The sequence below is a fragment of the Triturus cristatus genome, chromosome 8, assembly GCF_964204655.1.
Source record: "Triturus cristatus chromosome 8, aTriCri1.1, whole genome shotgun sequence".
Taxonomy (NCBI): domain Eukaryota; kingdom Metazoa; phylum Chordata; class Amphibia; order Caudata; family Salamandridae; genus Triturus; species Triturus cristatus.
Window position 1 is genome coordinate 1,697,633,810 of NC_140591.1, and position 21,687 is coordinate 1,697,655,496.

The window sequence follows — 21,687 nt, forward strand, 5'->3', positions numbered from 1 at the left end:
CTGAGAATTCCATATGTATGAAATAATGTATCTTTTACAAAACAAATATTGTTTAGAGGCTGGCATCTAACTTTTTTATGTGACGTGGGGATTAAGATGGACTTCCCAAATCCGATGTAGAATGAAAGTACTTCTAATATTTAGTGAAACACAAGCTGTGTGCTCAGCATGAGAGATTACCTTGGCCCGAAAGACCCGACCAACGCTGCAAGCCGGGCCGCTTAGACGTTGAACAGCGTGGGGCTGAGGGCCGAGCCCTGTGGCTCTCCTCTGAGACACCTCTGCGGCCTGACAAAGAAGGGAGCGTCCAGACGTCCTTGCCTCTGTCTAATAGGAAAGGTTTCATCCCCTTCAGTCCGATGCCGCTATCCTGAGAGGAGCGAGCAGCCTGGAATGGGGAACAGTGTCAAAAGCAGCGGACAGGTCCAACAGTACCAGGACTGCCTTTCCTCCAGCGTCCAGAGCATTTTAATCACTTCAGAGACTTCCAGAGAGCAGCGGCGTTAAATAAGCAGCGCTGTATTTTTCTTCACCGTCCCCCAAACTCATAAAAGGTTGTATAGTTTGTAAAGCATTCTTAATGTCACGTGGAGTCGGGGTTAAGAACAGAGCCGGATCATCCGCGCAGAGCAGAGGTGATAGTGTCGAGGCGGAGGCGCATATATTGCGTCACGGGGTCAATTAAAAGGACAAAGTAATGAGGGAGCAGGGGCACCGCTTGACGAGTGCCACGATTCAGGCAAGTTCAGCCATGGAGATATTAATGACTCGCTGCGCAGAGGCTCTTTGGGGCAGTAACTGGAGACATCTCTCTCACTGGATTGAAACTGAAATGAATCTAAAATTGGGGCGAAGCCCCTCCGGTTTACAAGATCAAAAGCCTTCTCGGCGTCGATCGACAAAATCACCGTTGGAAGAGCAGCTGCCGGCACCGAGTAAAGTAACTCATCCATAAAATACACACGAGTGTAGAGACTCTGCCCACCAAAAAAAACATTCTGGCCCCGGGCTATAAGCAAGGGGTCTACCTTATTCATTCAATTTGCTAACATTTTTGTGTAAATCTTGGAGTAATATGCCCTTGAGAATTCCAATAGAAGCCCATGTTGACACCAGAACATGAGCTTCTATGGGAATTCTCAAGGGCATATTGTCAAACCCATTATTGCCGCTAAAGCAGCGATAATTTTAACGCCGTGCTTGACGATGTGCCCCACTAGTCTATAAGACCATGGATCTGTTCATGATTTTCCTAGCTTTAAAAAAATTACCTAAACCCCTTTCTAAAAAAAAAGAATCCAGGACCTGTCCCCTACCCCCTGGGCAGTACAGCACCAGGGGCACTAAGAATGGAGACAAAAGCCTTATAAAACTCTGGGCCAAACCCGTCTTCTCCTGGAACTTTACCATTCGAAGCAGCCTTTTGATGTCTACCCCCTCCTTCCCCACTATAGGCTCTAATAAAATAGAAGCAACTCTATCCGTCAGAGCAGCCACCTGTAAATCCTTAACGAAATCTACAGTTTGCTGCTCCAGCGCATAGTTCCCTACTTTTTCATCGTTATAAGAATTCAAATAATAATTTTAAAAAACTTGTTTAATTTCTGCTAACTTTTCTGTATATTGACTGATTTTTGGGGTCTCAGATTTTAAAAATCAAGTTTTGATCAGCCCTCACTTTAGCCTGCCCAGCTAAAAACTGGCTTATAAATCACCTTTTTCATGCATCTGTTGATGAAAAGTCCTATTGTTAAATATTTCCTGATGACTATCGAAATCTCTTATCTGCTCCTTGGCATTACACCCCTCTCTACCGTAACTTCCATATCATTCAATCCTAATGTTTGGGCCACTCCTGAAACAGCTGATATTACTGCACACCAACACTTGGGTCAGTTTTAAACTGGGATCTGCAACGCACCTTTCAAGACAAATCAACACCACAAAAGGTCTAAAACAAGGATGCGTCATAGTCCCCCCCCTGTTTAACCTTTTTCTCGCAGACTTACTCGGAGAATTGGATAAAGCCAATTTGCACGCCCCACGGTTGGGAGACATTTCGCTATCAAATCTCCTATATGCAGACGTCTTGGTCTTAATTATTCGGTCCCCTATAGGACTACAACATCTTCTGGACACCACTAACACATTTTCAATAAACAACGGATTAAAGATCAACTTAAATAAATCCTAAATTATGTCAGTGAATTATAATAAAACAAAGACAATTTGCATGGTTCCTGGACGGACAGAGGCTAGAACGAGTCATCAACTACAAATACCTAGGTGTACTACTAGACAGCAGAGGCTCATTTAAACCCCAACAAGAGGCCATCCGACGGAAGGGTACAACATTCTACTTCTCAATAAAGCCCCTGAAAAAAGTTATCCCCGTTCGATGACTGGATCCCCTTCTACAGGTGATCAGAGCCCGTCTACAGCCGATGCTCACATACGGCAGTGAATCTGTGCAAGGGAAAGACGCGACCACTCTAGATAAAATAGTCAGCCGGGCATACAGGGCAATTTTCTATCTGCCAATCCATGTGTCCCCCGCCCAAATCCGTCTCGAATTTGGTCTCCAGAGACAAACGGTGGAGAGAAGAGGCGCCGACATAAAAAGCTGGCGCAAAATCAGAGAGGCGGAGCAAGGATCCTTAAAAGCCCATCGTTGGACTGAACTGTCAACTCGAATGAAATCCCCCGCCAAGAAGTACCTACAAGAATCACTTGAATACCTGGAACTAACTAACCTCTGGGAGTCATCCATAGACAACAAAAGCCTCAAAAAGGTGGTAACAAAAGTGACTAAAATGATATCATCCATAGAGGAGAAAGAAACTCTGGCCAAAAGGGCACATGGATGGGCCGTGCTGAATGACTACAAAGCTCTTAAACCGCAGGATTACCTGACAATGGGTCTCACGTGGAAGACAAAAAATAAATGTCTAAACCTGCGCCTCGGCATTTTACCAATCCTCCCTCACTTGGCACCTTGGAAAAGGGGGGAAGAACACCTGTGCCGTCTTTGCAGAACAGGGAAGGAGGACTTAATACACATAATCTGTATCTGCCCAAACCTGATGGACATAAGTCGTGCCCTACTCCGAACATTATGGAACCAAAAGGGCTTAACAAGCTGCAGGCAGGCTGTGAAGATATGCTTTCATCCTGAAGAGGTCCAGCTAAACTGCAAACTAACAAAGCACTTTGGCATAGTGGCCAGAAGACTAAAGAGCTAGCCATCTCTCACAGCGAGAAACAGCATGGAACAGCTCGTCCATTGAAATAATGGTTTAGTCTGTCAAAGGTCTGTCCAAGCCTAATCATTTACCAGTACACAGATTCACACTGACCTTTCATATTCAGAGATGGACAATGTAGAAAACGTAACAGAGACGGAAGATTTTATAGGACTTAATATACCTTCATCCTTTTACCCTAAAGTACATGTGTAAGACATGCTTAATGATTCTTATGACGGATGGTATTAACATTGTAAGTTTTAATTAACTGTACAATAAAGCTATTATTATTATTAATGCACTCTATCATTCAATCCTAATGTTTGATAGGCCCTATCCGCTTCCTCCTGGGAGGAGCCGAGTTCCTCCCTCATTCTCTTCCTCCTGTATCCTGTTTGCCTCTATGGAAACCAGGACCCCTGAATGCTGCATTTAAATGCCTCCCAGACAGTAGAGATGTACGCAAAGGACTCAGCAGTACGAACGCTCACTATTTCCAAAATGATTACTCAATAATATGCTGCTCCAATAGAATTGTTCTATCCAGCACCCACCTCTGAGTGTCAGTTGGTAGTCCTTCATCTCCTTTGGCAGTCGGTCAAGGTGTTCCTCAAGGCTCTATACTTGCACCCACATTGTTCAATCTCTATTTAGAACCATTGGGAGATCTCCTAAGTAAATCCGGGATCCTCTATCATCTCTATACTGACGACACTCAAATCTACCTTAAGGTGGCCTCCACTTACGATCTCTCCATCCTAAGCTCTACTCTTGACTCCATTCAAAACTGGATATTAACTCATCAACTGATTCTTAATCCCTCCAAAACTGAATTCCTCCTCCTCTCCTCCTCACTTTCTCCTCCCCGGTTCAATCATGGATGGATCGGATGAATCTACTTAGCAATAAACCCATCATTGTCGACAGCGCAAAATCCCTTGGTGTCACACTCGACAAAAAACTCAATCTACTCTCCCACATCGATTCCATTGCAAAGTCTGCTCGATACCAACTGCGCCTTCTTTAGGGGATTCGTCGCTTCTTCCCGGAGCAAGACCTTTCAACCCTGGTCCAATTGCTGGTTCTCTCTAGATTGGACTACTGCAAGTCTCTTCTTACTGGCCTCCCCAAATCCCACCTGTCCCCCCTTAAATATGTTCTCCATTCAGCAGCTCGTTTCATATATGGGGCCAAAAGAAGCGACCACATCACACCAATTTTATCCCCCCTCTGTTGGCTTCCCATCGAGGCAAGATCTATCTACAAGACTGCCTGTATCACCCACAAAGCCTTGCACCCTTCCTCCCCTCGCTACCTGGCGAACAAACTGAAACTCTCTGGAGGCTCTAGGCCATCACATATGCGGAAAATGTATTGCTTGAACCTCCCACTTTCAAGAAGGAAAGATCGATGGCCAAATCCTTTTCAGGCAACGCGGTGAATATCTGGAACTCACTTCCGCCTCAGCTCCGGACCACCACCTCTTCCCAGGCCTTCAAAACTGACCTCAAAGCTCTCCTCCTTCAAAGACACTTCCAAATTTAATTCACGCCCTCTCTATTATCTGAAGGAAGTCCTTCCATTATAGGAAATTATTTTCTCCATGCCTGTAGAAGTGCCTTCCCAGTGTGTTCTTGTGTTTTGAGTGTCTGCCATGTATTGCAGTATTTTACCTTCGACTTGTACTTTGTACTCTTTTGTAACCTGCACACGTCACTTTTTCCTCTTGTAACGTATCGTTTGCTGCCTCTTGTATTTTGTTTGCTCCTGATACTTGCACATTTGTCACTATTGCCTCATGTAACGTAACGTTTGCTTTTGTAACATGCTCACTTGTAATTTCTCCTCTTGTACCTCTTGCACAGCGCCAAGATGCTCCCTTCGGAGCGAACGTTTGCGCTCTATAAATACCTATCCAATATCCAATATCCAATACCATCACTGTTCCTATTGTGAAGCGCTCTGACACCTTCGGGTAAAGTCCGTGAGTAGTATATTCTGATACCATCGATCATCATGCGTGTCCTTAAAAGTGACAGGTCCCCCTTTTGTTGCCCCCGCCCCTCGCTGTGTCCTTAAAAGTGACATGTGTGTCTGCAAAAGTGACGTGTGTGTGTGTGTCCTTAAAAGTGACGTGTGGCTGCAAAAGTGACAGGTCTGCGAGTCCTTGAAAGTGACATGTGTGACTGCAAAAGTGACATGTGTGGCTGCAACGTGAGATGTAGGCGTTCAACCGGCCCATGGGTCCGCCTAGGGGTGTGTCTTCTTATGTAGACATCAGCGAACCAGAGACCTATGAGGCTTGTATGTCCTTGTTGTGGTGTAGAGGGGCACGCCCTTTTAGGAGCTGATTAGGATACATATAAGGCCTCCTTAAGAACCTTGTACAGCAACCAGCCCCCTGAAGCCGAAAAGGTTCCCACAGCAGTATGAAGAGATACAACCCGCTCGTGAAAAGCCCCATGTGGGGTGGCTCCCAGCCCACTATCGATAGATATTACCATAGCGTAGCACCCCTGGTAATGGACGAGAATGCTCAACCAGAAACCCCTCAGGATATGTGCTGCGACGTTACTGGTTTTGGTACTGACGTTTGTCGTGGGGTGCAAAAACTCAGTCTCAAGGAGTGTTTATGCAGGATGTCGCCGATTAAGGACGCCGGCAGCGAGAGTGAGGTCTCATGTAGCGGCAGCGTGTTTGCTGGCCTTAGTTTCGCGGACATGGAGGAAGTTGAAGAAGCTGTAGCACCTCCTAACACAGACGTCTATGAAGACCTGGATCTACAGGAGGATACGAAGCCTGAGGAGGTTGTTCTGCATCATCCGGGTACAAGCGTCGAAGATGACGGGCCATCGATGGACATTAGCGACTCTCAAGATTTCCGAGCCGTCGCCGAGGACGGTGAAAATGCGGAGGTTAGTCAAAAAAAACAAAAAAAATAAAAAATGTTATGCACAATCCGTTACAAAATGATGTATTTTTATGTCTTCAACTGCGGGCATGTCAAGCGTCCTTCTTTTTTTTTGACCCCCTAGAGAACAAAACCAGCTGTATGCACATACTTTATAAAGCACTATGGTGAAGAAGTTGAACCATCTCCTCGCACGAACGTCTATGAAGACATGGGTCCTCAGGAGGATATGGCTGCTGAGGAGGTTGTTCTGCAGCAGCCTGGTACAAGCGTCGAGGATGAGGGGGCATCGCAGGACATTAGCGACTCTCAAGATTTCAGAGCCTTCGCCGAGGGTTGTGCACATACGGAGGTTAGTAGGAAAAGCTTATGAGCAGTCAACTACATAATTGCAGTATTTTGTTTCTGCGACTAATGGACTGTCATTTCTACTTTTGAACCTTAGAGCGAAACTCCAAAAGGACCGGCGGCAGAGTGGAGGCCTGCAAAAGCGAGCAATGTAATCTTCAATTGTCTGTGGTGCTCAAAACAGGCTGAAAGCTCCACATGTCAAAACCGTGAGGGTTGCGACAAGTGTGTTTGCGGCTCTAAGAGCGATGCCTGTGATAAGGACGATGACGGTGTGTCCTACTATGAGAGGCGAGAAGTTAAGGGTTTTGCAGCGGCTGTGATACTAAACTGTGTCAAGCGTGACTATTACAGCCTTTGTCACGGACATCAAATTAATGATCCCCAGCAGGCCGCTCACGAATGTTTGTGCGAATCATACAGAACAAGAACAATACGCTATATTTGTGGTTTGCTAGACCCGTACAAGGTGTATAAACTGCTAAGGGTGGTGTACGGTATGCACCCGGAAAGGAAATATGTACACCCCGATATGTTGAGGATCCTGACAGCGGCACTCAATGATATCCGACATGGTTATGCCCCGAGCGTAAAACTGCCTGCTATGTATGAGCTGTGTCCTGCTTTTGATAGAAAGTTGATAGAAAGACTCATAGAAAGACGTATGTGTAATATTTATAAAAAAAATAGAACAATAGGGTCTTTGGCCCCCCGGAGACTGTTTAACTAAGGTCTTATGTAAGGTGAAATGATAGCGTGTATTTCGAAGAAACTAGTGGAGTGTCGCACCTTAAGATGGCTATGTTTTAATCCTTACTTATGACAATTACTGTGAAAATGTAAAGTATCTTTTGCACAGGTCTTGACAGTATTGTTTTTTAAATAAAACGATCTTACACAAAACAAGCGTCTTTCATTTCATTTGTTGTAACAGATGCTATCATGTCGAGGGCTCGGTTAAGAAAACTTTATTATGATGCAAGGGGTGTTGGTTGCTATGGAGGCGTCGAAGCTCTATACAGAAGGGCTGTAGATGAAAATGAACCGGTAAGCAGAGACCTTGTGAAGACGTGGCTATCGGGAGAAGAGGCGTATTCACTCCATAAACAGGCCCGAAGACGCTTTAAGAGACGCCCCACAATCGTTAATGCGCAAATAGATTATCAGTGGCAAGCGGACATAATCAGCCTTCAAGATGTCGCAAAACATAACAACGGCTCCTGTTATATATTAACAGTCATAGACGTGCTGTCCAAGTACGCCTACGCAGAAGCGCTACGCGATAAAAGTGGTGCTAGTGTCACGGCCGCTTTTAAAGTCATCTTCGGGAAGGGTCGAATTCCTCAAAAACTACAAACAGACGCTGGTAAAGAATTCTTAAACAAGACATTTCAGAAATTATTAAACCACCATGGTGTTCAACATTTTGTAACCCACACGGAGGTAAAAGCAGCAGTTGTAGAACGGTTTAACAGAACTTTAAAGTCTAAGATGTGGCGGTATTTTACAGCCCATAACACCTACAGATACGTGGATGTTCTACAAGCATTTTTAGATGTATATAATGCCAGTTATCACAGGACCATCAAAACATCCCCCGTAGAGGTCACCCCTAGTAATTCCTTAGCTGTTTGGAGGACCGTGTATGGACGTAATTTTGTTACAAAGGTGAAGAAACCCATTTTTAAAAAAGGTGATCACGTGAGGATTTCAAAATTGAATGGTATCTTCACGAAGGGCTACCAACAAACTTTTAGCGATGAAATATTTATAGTGGAACGTGTGGAGCTTAAAGAAGGGCTGTATATTTACAGGTTAAAGGACTACGCAGGGGAAGCGGTGTCGGGGATCTTTTACAAGGAAGAGTTACAATTGATACCTGAGGATCCGAACCGTGTGTACAGGGTTGAAAAGGTTCTGAAGAGGAAAGGTCGAGGTGTTAACAGCCAGGCGTATGTCAAATGGAGGGGATGGCCTGATAAATTTAACAGTTGGGTACTGTCCAGCACCCTGAAAGGTGTGTGAGCTAAGGACCGCCTAAAAAAAAACAGCTGATAAGATGGAGACAACGCCCTTTTATATTACCCTACCATCCAACGCTTCTAAGGCCATGTTCCCCGATAATCAGATCTCTAAATACACTGTGAAATTGGCTAAGCCGGTGGACCTGAAAGGGGATTGGGAGGTGGCCCTAACAGAAATCCAATACCCTAGAACCTGGAATACATTTACAGCTAGTGAAGCTAAGTTTTACATAAAGCGTGATCAGGACAATGTGAACATGCACGCTGGCATACCCTACGGTTACTACCCTACCGTTGCAAGTGTTGTCGATGCAATCAACAAATCCATAGCCGGCATCGAATCATATGCGAATATTCATCTGTCTCTAGATAACGTCAGAAGGAAGGTGTTTCTTAAAGCCCCGAGTCGAGGCACCACGTTTAACACCACCGGTAAATTAAAAAGGGTCTTAGGCACCGTGTTGCATGCGAAAAGTCTGGCGGAACAGGATCACACGTGTCCCGATATTAACGGAGGCTTCTACACGCTCTATGTGTATAGCGATATAGTAGAGGCCCAGAGGACCGGGGATAGTTACGCGCCGCTGCTAAGATGGGTCCACGTACAGGGTGAAAATAATACGATGGTCAATATTCAATTTAATAAACCCGACTACGTCGCAGTTTCTAAAAACCATTTTGACACTATTTCAATTATGATCTACGATGATCAGTCTGAGCCGGTGGCCTTTAAATACGGGAAAGTTATTGTTAAGCTTCATTTAAGACCGAGACGCGACAGCGGCTATTAATCAGGCATCATGGTGGTCGTGAAAACATACGGGGACCCGTCTATGTACAGGGACTATTACAGAAACCAAGCCGGTTATGGAGGGCCCTCGTACTTTCAAGGGTCGCCTGTTATGTACGGGGCTGGTTTAGGGGGATTCTTCAGGAGTCTGTTTAGAAGAGCTATGCCATTCTTGAGAAGAGGTTATGAAATTGCAAAACCACATGTTAAGGCAGCGGCTTCGAGCATTGCCCAGGATGTGGTTGGTTCTGTTACTACGGCTGTTGCAGAGCGCATGAACAAACAGCCGCAAGAAGGAGCGGGGTTGCTGTACACACCACGCGCGAGTGTTAAAAGGAAGCGTCGTGCTTCGAGACTACGCGGCCCTCCGGCCCCCTATAAAAAAAGACGGAGCTCTTCAAAACGCACTCAGAAAAGAAGAGCTCCAAGACGGAAGAGAGCTGCGAAGAAGAAGAGAAACGGCTCTAAAGTAAATATTTTTTAAAGCATCGTAAACTAAACCATGGCCTTCGTACACTGTGCATCTGGTGAGTGCACCAAATCCGAACTAGACTTGTTCACTCTAAAACCAACGCAGACGAGCATCGAAAACAGCTTCTTCATGGAGGTATCACCTTTAGCAGCATTGACACCTCTGGCCCCTATAGAGTTTTGTGTGTCGGGGTCCACGGATATGTATTTGGATCTCAACAACACACTGTTGCATCTTGTGTGTAAAATCGTAAAAGCGGATGGGTCCGACATAGCAGCAGCCGCTAGAGTGGCGACGATCGCTTATCCCCTAGCGACCATGTTTAACCAGGTGGACATCACCCTGGGCGATCGAATCATCACACAGAACGATAACATGTACGCCTACAGAGCCTACCTCGAGAGCATTCTAAATTACAGCAGCGACGCCCTTGACACGCAGCTTTCAACTGGGCTCTTCTACAGGGATACACACGCACAGTTCGAAGTCACGGCTCTGGACGGTGCCAATAGGGGTTTTGTAAAACGGGCGGGGTTTGCAGCCGGCAGTGGCCCCTTTGACCTCCTGGGGCGCATACATTCAGACCTCTTCTTCCAAGATAAACTGCTCATCAACGGAATTGATCTTAAGATCAAACTCACTCGCAACAAGGACTCATTCTGCCTCATCAGTGGTGATGCGGAACAGTACAAACTGGACATACTATCAGCGAGCCTGTTTGTAAAGAGAGTGAAAGTGTCACCTAGTGTCAGGTTAGCGCACGCCGACGCTTTACAAATATCGAATGCCAAGTACGCTGTTGAAAGAGTGGGTTTGAAGGTGTTTAGTATTCCAGCAGGGACTCGCTTAACCCAACAGCAGAATTTATTTCTGGGGCAACTTCCCAAACTCATCATCATCGGATTCGTGGACAATACAGCTTTTAGCGGCACCTATGCCTCAAACCCTTTCAATTTTAAACACTACAGCATCAACTACGCCGCGCTGGTCCATGAGGGCAATGTGATTCCTGCAAAACCCTACACACCCAGTTTTATAACCTCCAACTATATCCGGGAATATCAGGGTTTGGTTTCAATAACAGGGAAACATCTAAGGGACTGCGGTGTAGCCGTGTCACGTGAAGGCTATGGGACCGGATACACTCTGTTCGCATTCGACCTGACACCCGACATGGAAGATGGTGGGCACTACAACCTGGTCAAAAATGGCAATCTAAAAGCTGAAATACGATTTACTAACCCTCTACCTGCGAATGTGAACATGATCGTATTCTCAGTGTTCGACAGCCTCATCCAGATCAACCACGCCAGACAGATTTTGTTTGACTATCTTTAAAACAGTTGTGAAATGGACACTGTGCAGATACGGGACTTCCTAAGTCGGCATAAATACGCTCGGAAATACTTTTTAGGTGTTTTCCCTAGCGATGGGCTACCGGCTGAAATAGGCTCAGAAAGACCATGCACCCTGGTCTTTAACACCGATCCGCATTACAAGAGTGGAACACATTGGGCCGCCGTGTTTATAGATAGCGACACGGTTACCGTGTTTGACAGTACAGCAGAGTTCCCTGAACACCGTATATATACACAGCCCATATTCAAGTTTGTGAAAAAAGTTGCGGAGCGAGTGGTGTTTAATAAACTGAGGGTCCAGGATTCGGTAGCCATGACATGCGGTGAACACTGTATTTATTTTATCAGTAAAATGTCAGAGGGTATTTCATTTAGAAATTTCTTAAATCTATACTCGAGGGACCTTGTTAACAACGATAGTCTAGTTACGAAATATGTAAAAGAAAACACAAGGGCCTCGGTCAGACCTGCTAGAACCGAATATGTAGCTTGTCAAAATTGTAAGGGTTTATAACTTGTATGTGCTTAATGATGAACGTCTACAATAAAAGACATTGTTTTTAAAAAGCAAGCATTCAGACTTTGTATTTCACTGCTTATTCATGCATCATATTTTATTTTTTATTTTTAAAAAAGGTTTAAAAAGACGCTTGAGACGGTTGTAAAGTTATAAAAGTGTTTATTACAGTTGTGCATTACACTGACAAACTTTGCTGAAGAAATATATGAAGAAAATCAGACACGCTTATACACATAATAGGTACATTTAAAAATTATGGATGAATCCATGTACGGGGTATGGACAAAGGCTTTTTTCGCCGTGTAGATGGTGTCATAGGGGTAGTCCAAGAGGGAGATATCCGTAGGCCTTCAGAGGCGGGTGGCGATGGTGGGAGGGTTGTCTTTAAACTTTCAAACATACGGCGATGATCGTTATTACCAATGAGCGTAGAAGGGATGTTGAGTTCAGCAGCGGCTCGCAGAAAATGATCCCAACCACGCGGTGCATTTTGAGACGTTAGCATTTTCGGGTGCGTGAGCCCTTTAACCAGGTCGTACATGTGCGACCCTACAACCGGCTGGCCCTTGTAGAGAAATTTGCCTCGTTCATTCCAGGATGCGAGGTCTTTAGAAGTTGCCAGTTTACTCATCAGCATTTGCGCTGCACCTCTATGTCTTTGACTTATATTTTTTAAGAGTTCATCAACAAAGGGATCTGGGGCTGACGCAAGGTCTGGCGGTGGTTGTAGGGGTTGAGGGGTATTCGCAGGGGCTGCAGGTTGTTCAGAGTCCGGGGTATATAGAGTCAGCTTGTTTTTCTCAGTATTCCACTGGTTGTAGTAACTTAAAAAGTTTTTAAGGGTGCTGGTGTAAAGGTTTGCCTTGTCGTAGGGGTTTAGATCAGTGCGGTTCAAAATGTCTTTAATTTCAGCATCCAGGCGTAGAGTCTCATTTCTGCGTATATCCCACGCGTTGTCTGTGGAAGAACCCAGGTGGTCCATTTGCTGTTTAGGAACCAAATACATCTTTGTGGCATGCTCCATTACTGTCCCGAGAGGAGGCTTGTAATTACCGGTATAGCAATCCCCAGCAGGTTACCTATAAAACCCCCAGATTGTTTCACCAGTTTCTTCTTTGTAATGCGTGAGGCCCTTTTATTACTGAGCTTCTTGATAAGACTCCTCTTCTTCTTCAGCACCTGTAACTGACTCCCTGATATAGGGACGTTGCCTTTTAGGGTGTTTAGGGCTATTTCTGAAATGGCAGCCACTAAGTCGTCAGAAGCAGCGCACAGGATGGCTTTTCTGTGTTGAGGACTGGCTGTAACAAGCAGTTTCAGGAGAGCTAGATTGCGGCGTAGCCGGGCAGACATGGTCACCACCTTATATTATAAAGGTCCGTGTGTAAATGTCTCTAAAACACGTCAAAGCTTCTTTTTATGGGGCCGTGGTCTGGTCTTTGGAGTGTAGGCGACTGGTAGCTCGGGGGGAAAAATATCAGCCCTCAGTCTATAGTCTTCTAGAGTTTCATTTTTTAAGTCGACCAGCAGGCAGCCATGGGGTTTTGCCGTAGCGTCGCTAAAGGCCTCCATGAAGAAGTGTGTGTTTCCGGGGTACATCTGTTTAGCTATGACTGCTATTTGTTGTTTGTCCCGGGGGTTTTTAAATAAAACAAGGTATAAAGCGTTGAGAGCTATAGACCGACTGTTCTTGCCCTTGTAAAACAAGTTCAGTACAATGTAGCGTATGCTTAGATTGCGATGATGTGAATATTGCGTAAAAGCTCTCTCTAACTCCGGATGATCACCCCCTTCACGCATAAGGTCATCGACAATGATCATGTTTATATGGGACGGTGGCAGTAGCTCATCATCGTTGAGATTATCTGGTATACCCTCTATAAAACGGATATGTGGGAAACTACGGGACAGGGCTGTATAAAGAGGCTGCCAGCAGGAATATAGCCACACAATGTTATTAGGGGTTTGGGATAAAACAGAGGGCGCATTTTCTAAGAGCTTTTTTATAAAATAGCTCTTACCACAGTTTGAGGGGCCTGCTAACACGCAGGAGAAGGGATGTTGCAAACGGGTGTCCATGGTGTGGGGGGTGTCTCTCTAATGGCTCTAATAACCATAAGGGATTGTTTTATAGTCCGCTGTCAGGATCCTTTTATCAAAAACAACGCGCAGGGTTTTATGTAAGGGCTGCGTTGTAATTTCCCACTTCTTTTTGGATCTGACTATGCAGGGTTGGTTCACAACTATGGTTTTAGCAGTTTCACAACCGGCTGATGCAGCGTATTCGTGCACCAGATTCTTTAGACTGTCAAAATTGATTTTTAGGGTGTTGCTGACATTTAAGGTTATACCTTTGACCTTCATACACACTTTATTCATGTTTGTGCGGTAGGTGTAGGTCTTAGGTCCTGATGATACGTATTCTATTATATGCTCACCCTTATCGAGCTCGCTGGTCAAATCACCCAGATAATCCCCAAGAGGTGGGTCTTCATCCCCTGGTTTACTCAGAAAAATCACCGAGTCGGTATCATGATACAGACAACGGTCCTGGAGTTTATCCATAACCCTGTAGAGCTCTAGACGGGCGTGGGCTGTAGTGAAACAGGCTATGAAGATATTTATGTTGTTACACGTTGTGGGGTATGCTTTTGTGTATTTCCAACACACTGCCGCTGTCTCGTCATCGATAAAATTGCAGCTGGACACCTCATAACAGGGGGCAAATAGGTACTTAAACAGCTCGTCCGGATCTGTTATTAAGGTCGTATTTGATAGGTTTGTACGCTGTGCGAATTTTCCCCATAAGGAGTTGAGGCAGAGTTTAGCTAACTGGCGACGGGCCGGGTTGACCTCTATCATATGGGGGCGTAAATGTATACCCTCGTGAGCATAGTAGTCATCGATGTATTTCTGCTTTGCATCCTGACTAGTACACCATTCGGGATACCCTGAGGCCTCCTGTTTGTCTCTGAGAAACAGATTAATGTACGGGGCAAAGAGCTGGGTCGTAGTCCTCTTAAAATGCCACACCTCGTGTATCCTTCCGAGCCTGTAACCTTTCTCTAGCGCCACTTCGACCTCGATACTGCACCAGGTCCCTGTGAGCATCCTTTGTTCATCGGTGTGCCTGCAACCACCGGTCTCTTTAAGCAATGCGCATGTTCGACATAGGGGGAACAGCAGCTTACCATCGACTCTGTAGGGTAACACTGGAAAGTAAAGCCGCCTTGGCGGATAGATTTCACATTTAACTAACCCAAAGTATTCCGAAAGGGGCTTAAAGTCTCTATATATGATGGTAGGATGTCCTAGGGGGTATACCTTCATTTTGTTTACAAAGGGGTACAGGCTGGTGAAATCATAGTAGTGTATTTTCTCACCCTCATCCGTGGCCCTGTACAGTTGTATGGCGTTTGTACGGCCTCCGAATAAGGCATCGCGGGGTTCCAAGGGTTCTGGTAAATCACGACTCTGAAGGTAAGAGATGAGCTCGGTGTCGGTTGTTAACATCCCTAACCACTCGTGCTCCCATAGAACCCTCATAGCAAAGCCACATTTTTCAACATACTGGGCCTTCAGCAGAGTATGTCTGTGTAAGTGCTCAAATTTGGCACCCAGAAGTTTGTTAAACTCGTGGGGCTTGTAACACTGAGGGCAGCCGTGGTAAAAACAGCCGTTGTATTCAAAGGCCGTCGCCACCCCGTTAATTACAGCGTACCCGTCCAGGTAATAGGGCCCCACCCGGTATTCACCACCCTGCAGGGCGTGTTGAATATGTACGTCTTCCTTCTCAGAGATGTACATGAGCCACCGGATCGAGGGGGTTGAATAACGTTTCTGTTTACCGTTATAGAGGTCTGGCGGCACTAGAGCGATACTTTGAGGTCTTAAAAACATGTGTTTGTAGATGGACATACACATGGATGCCAAAGTGATGTTTTGAAAAGGGTCTATGTATGCGACCTCTTTTATCAGTGGAGCCATCTTCGGTTTCAAGACCCGACTTTTCTTTGTCATTTGAGGTTTCTTAGGCTTCAGCATTCTGACTTTCTTAGTCATCACCACCACAGCGTCTCTGAAGAGGTTACACGCTTGACGCAGGATCATTACATCAGCCTGACAATAAGCTTTCAACTCTGTTTGAAAATGAAACTCTTTTTCACGGTTTTCAGAGTACCATTGTAGAAAGCTCTCTTTCTCGGCTGGCATCATATATTGAACCCCGTAACTGTCAGGAGATGGCATGGGCCCCACATAATTCTGGTTCGCCCATGTGTTAAAAAAGTGTGGAAAATAACCCTTACACCCTGGGAAACCAAAGGCTTTTGGCAGCTTACTCAATTTCATGGGTAGGAAATTCAGAGTGTCTATAAACCTTATTTGTAAATGTCCGACTGTTAACAACATCAGCTTTGAACCCTGAGTAATGAGTTCTACTTGCACCTTTTCACGAATCATATTTTGTAAAATAAAGAATGAGTCGTAGGCTTTTGAGTTGTGGGCCAGCATAGTATACCCTTTGAATTTGGTTTGAATGAAAGTGTTAAGGAAATCACCAACGCACGTTCGGCCTTCAAACTCCCAGCTGTCGTCGGAAGTTAGATGGTGTGCGTAAATATAGTTAGGTTGGTGTACACCCGTCTCCTGTGTGCACTCTATATCAAACACTATGTAGGCTTCGGTTTTGGTCTGGGGCTGGCCTTTAACCATGTAGCAACGATGGTTGGTACCCGCCGCATAAGCCGTATGGCATCGGGGGCATTTCATACCTTTGCATTTGTGATCAGATGCCACATACCGACCACACTCAAAACAATCCATTTTAGGGGTGCATTTAACAGCTTTCTTGTGGATGGTCAAACAGTCTTGAGAGCGACAAAACAGCTTACAGGTGCGACACCTCACCTTCAGGGCGGTATCTACGAAGCAACCATCCCTCTGGCACATCTTACAGTGCATTTCACACTGATGACGGTCCTTAGTGCTGTATATATGGTCGCAATGGGTGCACACATACTTGACACCCAGAAAACCTTTAAGGTTTAAGATCCCGTAAAAGTGATTTTCGTGGTGAAGCACATATACGGTCTTGTTCCTCACCGGGCTGCCAGTTGTAAAGTACTTCCAAGAGCCATTGTGATAAAGAACTTTCACCGTCACAGCGAAATAGTTCTCAAAAAGACCTATATCGCCAAAGCCGACCATGCGGTCGGGAGGTATTTCAAGAACCTCATGGGCTTCAGCCGCTCTAGACATGATGACCGCGTCGGTGGTGTTGCGACCCAACAGTAGGCCTACGATGCTGGCCGCCAGACACGTGTTGTTTGTATCGTTGTTAAAGTCGAGCAGCCAACGTTGTTTCTTACCAATTATCTTACTGTATAGCACGCTCTTTAAAGGTCTGGTAACACCCCCCTCACGACCCCGGACAATGAGGGCTATGACGCGGAAAGTGCCATAGGCGACTAGTTCAGTCTTACTCTGTAAAAGCCTCGAAAGATTTTCTAAAAATTCCACAGCGTCAAACACATCTCAGGACCTCTTTTTGGTGAACAAAGGACTGTCAAAACCTTGTCCCTGGAAACGTAGTTGGAAAAAATCATTAGGACCCACAGCGCGTAACAACCTTTCTATGAGCGTTTGCACCGCCTGGTGTATAGCTAAAATACCCTGATCGGAGGACCTTATCTGGTGAAGGTTAGCAAACCTAAACTCCTCGTAGTGCTCGACGGCATTAAATCTCTCTACATCACGCCTGTAGCTTCTAACGCTCTCTAAATATACTACCTCTGAATCCTCATCTTGAGGTATTTGACTTGCTGGGGAGCTTGTTGCTGTATCGTATTGGGGATTCTGGTCCAGTATGGGCTTAGGGGCCCTTTTAACCACCCTTGTAGCACATATTCTGGCTTTCTTCAGTTTACTTATTAAAAGCCGTCGCTGCTTAGCGCTATTAGCCCATTTTTGTTTTTTACGGGTCCATGCTTTTCGAGGTAGCCGACCCCCTCCTATTTGAACAGTCTGGGCTGCGCCTAGGGGCTCTGGACTCAAGGCGTCCTCTGTTACAGACCCACCCCGAGGGTCATCTATGCGTTCCTTATGACGGAGTGTTGGTTGTTGTTCAGGCGTAGCTTGTGAAACGGTGTGACGGTGTTCTATGTACTTTTTACGCCTGAGTAGCCGTAAGAAGTGTAGGGACTTTGTCAGGAGTGTTTGTACTTTACCGAGGTATTTTGATGTGAGGGTTCTTTTATTAAAACCAGAGGCCCTGACATTCTTCAGGGTGTGTAGCTGACCTAGTCACGTCTGTATACGCAATATGTCCGATCCCGCTTCCTGACACGTTTGGAGGATTACCCTTTTACAGAGGTCAACCCTTTGCAGTATTTTCTGCTGAGCCTCCACCATGACCCTGGCACCACTACCACCCAACCCCAATTTTAAGGTTGCGGTGTTCGCTTGGCGTTTTAACTTCCTGACCGCCATTTGTATATCCTTTACATGCGCGTCTAGTACCGGTTTAGGGTTTACAGAGTCATATTTTGGGGGGTGAGGGCTGAATACCGTGTTTGGTTGTATAACAACCTTTAACAAACCAGGGTCTTCTCTACTGACTGCATCCCCAGCAACCATCTGTAACTGAGGTCCTGGGGGTATCATAGAAACAGGATCCCAGTGCGAGCACCCTGGACCATTGGGTGAAGGGACCTCGCTATATGACACCTCCATACTCTGATTTGACCAATCATCCCAACCCGTACTGCAACCCGTACTGCTATGGGTGTATATAGTTGGGGGGGATACAGGGTTTACACACCCCGAGGGGCTTGTTGGGTCGTATGCACCCTCCGGGGTTGCAGGTGACATGGGGCACGGTGAGTGTAAATGCCTGTCGTAATAATCAAGGGTGCTACCGTCTAAGACAGTGGCCGTGAGGTTGTCTGGCGTATGTGTAAATGTTGGCTGCAAAACCCCGGTGTCTGTGTTAGAGAGCCCCCCGGACGCTGCTTCTGACGGTCTAACAAATGTGTCTACAGAGGATGTCATTGTCAAGGGGCACCCCATGCTGCCGGTATAAGGGGCTCCTAAAGGCTGCCCCTTGTCAGACACATTGTCCCTAAACTCAGAAGGCGCTACTACAGATGGTTCCAGGGTTTGGGTTATGGGGCATTCCTCTACAGGCGCCACCCGTTTTATTTTTGAAGCTATAGAGGTCTTCAGAGGGTGGGATGGATGCTGCGGTGTAACAGGATTGACTAAGGACCCTTCCGATGCTTCTACTTGTAACGCCTGGACCCCTTGTTTATTCTTAAGATATTTTCTTGAGAGCCGGTTGACTTTATGGGTTTGGGGTTGTAAAAGGGCTTCTGCAGGTGTCGTTACAAACGATGGTTCCTTAGAGAGTTCGGGTGTATCTGGTTCATTCACCTGCTTAACAACATTTTTTAATGAGAGATCTAATGGAGTCTTTAGGGGTTCGGGGGCCAGAGGTTTCTTGCTGAGGTCTAAAGGGTCTGCTAGGGACTCCATGACCAGCGACTTCTTCTTGAGGTTTAAAGGACCTGCCTGGGTTACTGAGTTCGACTGTTTCTTCTTAAGGGCCGGTTTGCTTGAGAGGGGGTTCCCTTTTGAGGGCTTGAGAGGGTTCAGATACATAACGGATGCGTCGGTTCTCTTCCGTATGTTTGTGTAGTATGTGTAGATCTTATTCTGGCGTACACGCCTACTCACACCTTTTGCCGCAGGCGGGGTGTTCAGGACAGTCTTTGTTATATCAGCCAGCGTTTTTGTTGACCTCTCAGCCTTATACGCATCTTCAACACTGTTCTTTTGCACGGCTCCTAGAATGTAACATAAAAAATATATATTAGAACAATAAGGATCCCATATAAGATGTTTACCCTACCCATCGTAGTACACCGGGTACTACATGCCGGTGGCCCCCATTGTTTGAGAGAATACAACCCCGAGAGATCGTTTTCCACACTTTTTTTTTTTTAAGTAAAAACACACCTTTTATATGGCTTTTCCCAACTCCTTTCTTTGTCACGGGTCCGTCTTTAGATGCGGCGGCTTTTCTTTCCCCCGGCCTTTCTTTTGGGTGCTGCGACGTCTCTTGCACAAACACGACATCAGGGGACCCTGTAAAGGGAAAAAAATAAGCATATTTGTAGTATAAACCGACCACAGCATGCTCCGCTGTGGAGTGTTCCTATAGTTCACGTTTGTGTTTTCCCAAGTCTTAGGCCTTTGAAAGAATGAGGGCCTTTATTTTTATTTATTTTTTCTGATTTACCTGTAAGTACAGGGTTACCCGGCACATTCAGAGACATGTCTTGAGACCACCCGCGTCGATGTGCATCCTCAAGAATCTTTTGTAGTTCGGGATCCAGACCTATAAAAAACACACATACATGAGAACTACCATTGGAAAAGCAGAGCGTCTAAGACACAGGTGTAAGAAACTACTCCGAAGTAGACATCTCTAAATACATATACCTGTCTGTAGGGCGTGCATTTCCTCGTCTGTGAGGATTCATTCTGGCAGATCCTGCATCTGGGTTGAATATAAAAACGGCTGTTTTAAAACCACACCTCATAAGCAGGATATTACAGTTACATGCAGCTTAGAAAACCCAAAATACACATCACATAGAGACACGCATTCTTACACCTGGTATATGTAAAACATCTAGGAATATGTTCCAATGTTTAGGGGTGGACAACCTGTAGGCATGACAGGTCAGGCCCTTAGCTAAAAGGGCTGGTTAAAGTTTGGGAAAAGCATAAAAAACAAAATTGAAAACAAAACCTGCGCATTTATGGTATTGTAAACATTCTTTACACTAGATAAAATGATATAACCCTCTCTAAAATGAGTATTAATCACCGTGGTTACCCCGGACATTTATTTATTTATTTCATTTTAACCTTGAAGCAGCGGAAACAATAATCAGGGTATCTGATGCATTTATAATAAATAACCCCTAAGCTATGGGCGGCCATTCATGTTTTTAAAATATATATATATATATTCATTTATTTATTTATTTTTTGCAAGTACTGTTTCTGACAGTGTGTCCTGCTATATGATACAACAAGTAACATTGTCAGGACTATTGGCTTTGTCACGGGCTGTTAGTTGCATAAGGTAGGCCTATTGGCTTTGTCAATGGTTGTTAATTGCATAAGGTCAGCCTATAGGCTTTGTCACTGGCTGCTAGTTGCATAAGCTAAATAAGCAGCAGCTCCGGCGTGTATATTGTTTGCTCGTGATACTTGCACATTTGTCACTATTGCCTCATGTAACATAACGTTTGCTTTTGTAACATGCTCACTAGTAATTTATCTTCTCATGTGTCATCACTGTTCATACTGTGAAGCGCTCTGACACCTACGGGTAAAGTCCGCGCTATATAAAAACGCAATTAAATAAAAAAACTATCTGTAAACGCCCTGAGATGGGAATGGAGGGGGGAGGGGTGTGTCACGGTAGCTTCCACCAGGCGTTTGCGAAGGCCGAGACCGCCCCTCCGTGATGTCATCACAGGGGACACCCCGGACGTCGCGGAGGACCCTCGCAAATGCCTCGAAGGAACTCCCGTCGGCCATGACACCACCGCCGCCAATTGGATCCCCGTGGATGGGGCTCATGAAGCGCCCCCCACCGCCTGACCAGACCCAGAGCCGGGCCCTTGTTAAGACGGCTCTGGGGCACTTATTTATTTATTTTTGCCTGGTGGGCCGCGAGCACTGCACAACGGCTGCCACAAACCCCAGCGCGCCCTCACGGTACATAAGGGGCTGGGACTCAGGGGCTGCAGCAGCACTCGAACACCACCAGCCCACATGGCCTCCATGGGGGGGGGGGGTTATGTTTTGTATACTTCGGGGCCTCGCGCCCCGCACTGCCCATTGGCCCCCGATGCCTCTGATACCCCCACCACGCCTGCGCAAAAACCCCCCAGAGCAACGCCGTACCCAAGCGTGCTCTAGGGGATTCAATATTTAAAAAA

The 21,687-nt window shown here is 45.8% G+C and overlaps 1 protein-coding gene and 1 pseudogene across 2 annotated transcripts in view; one reads left to right on the plus strand and one right to left on the minus strand.

Annotated features, from left to right (window-relative positions):
- LOC146808634 (NACHT, LRR and PYD domains-containing protein 3-like) overlaps positions 1 to 21,687 on the plus strand; it is an 852,065-nt pseudogene that overhangs the window by 553,717 nt on the left and 276,661 nt on the right. The window lies entirely within an intron of this gene.
- LOC146808635 (uncharacterized) lies at positions 11,922 to 17,054 on the minus strand. The gene is made up of 3 exons (XM_085620675.1): positions 15,719 to 17,054; positions 13,283 to 13,357; positions 11,922 to 12,653 (listed from the first exon to the last, which is right to left on the minus strand). The coding sequence occupies exons 1-3, from the start codon at positions 16,925 to 16,927 to the stop codon at positions 11,922 to 11,924; spliced, it is 2,016 nt and encodes a 671-aa protein (XP_085476801.1). The 5' UTR covers positions 16,928 to 17,054.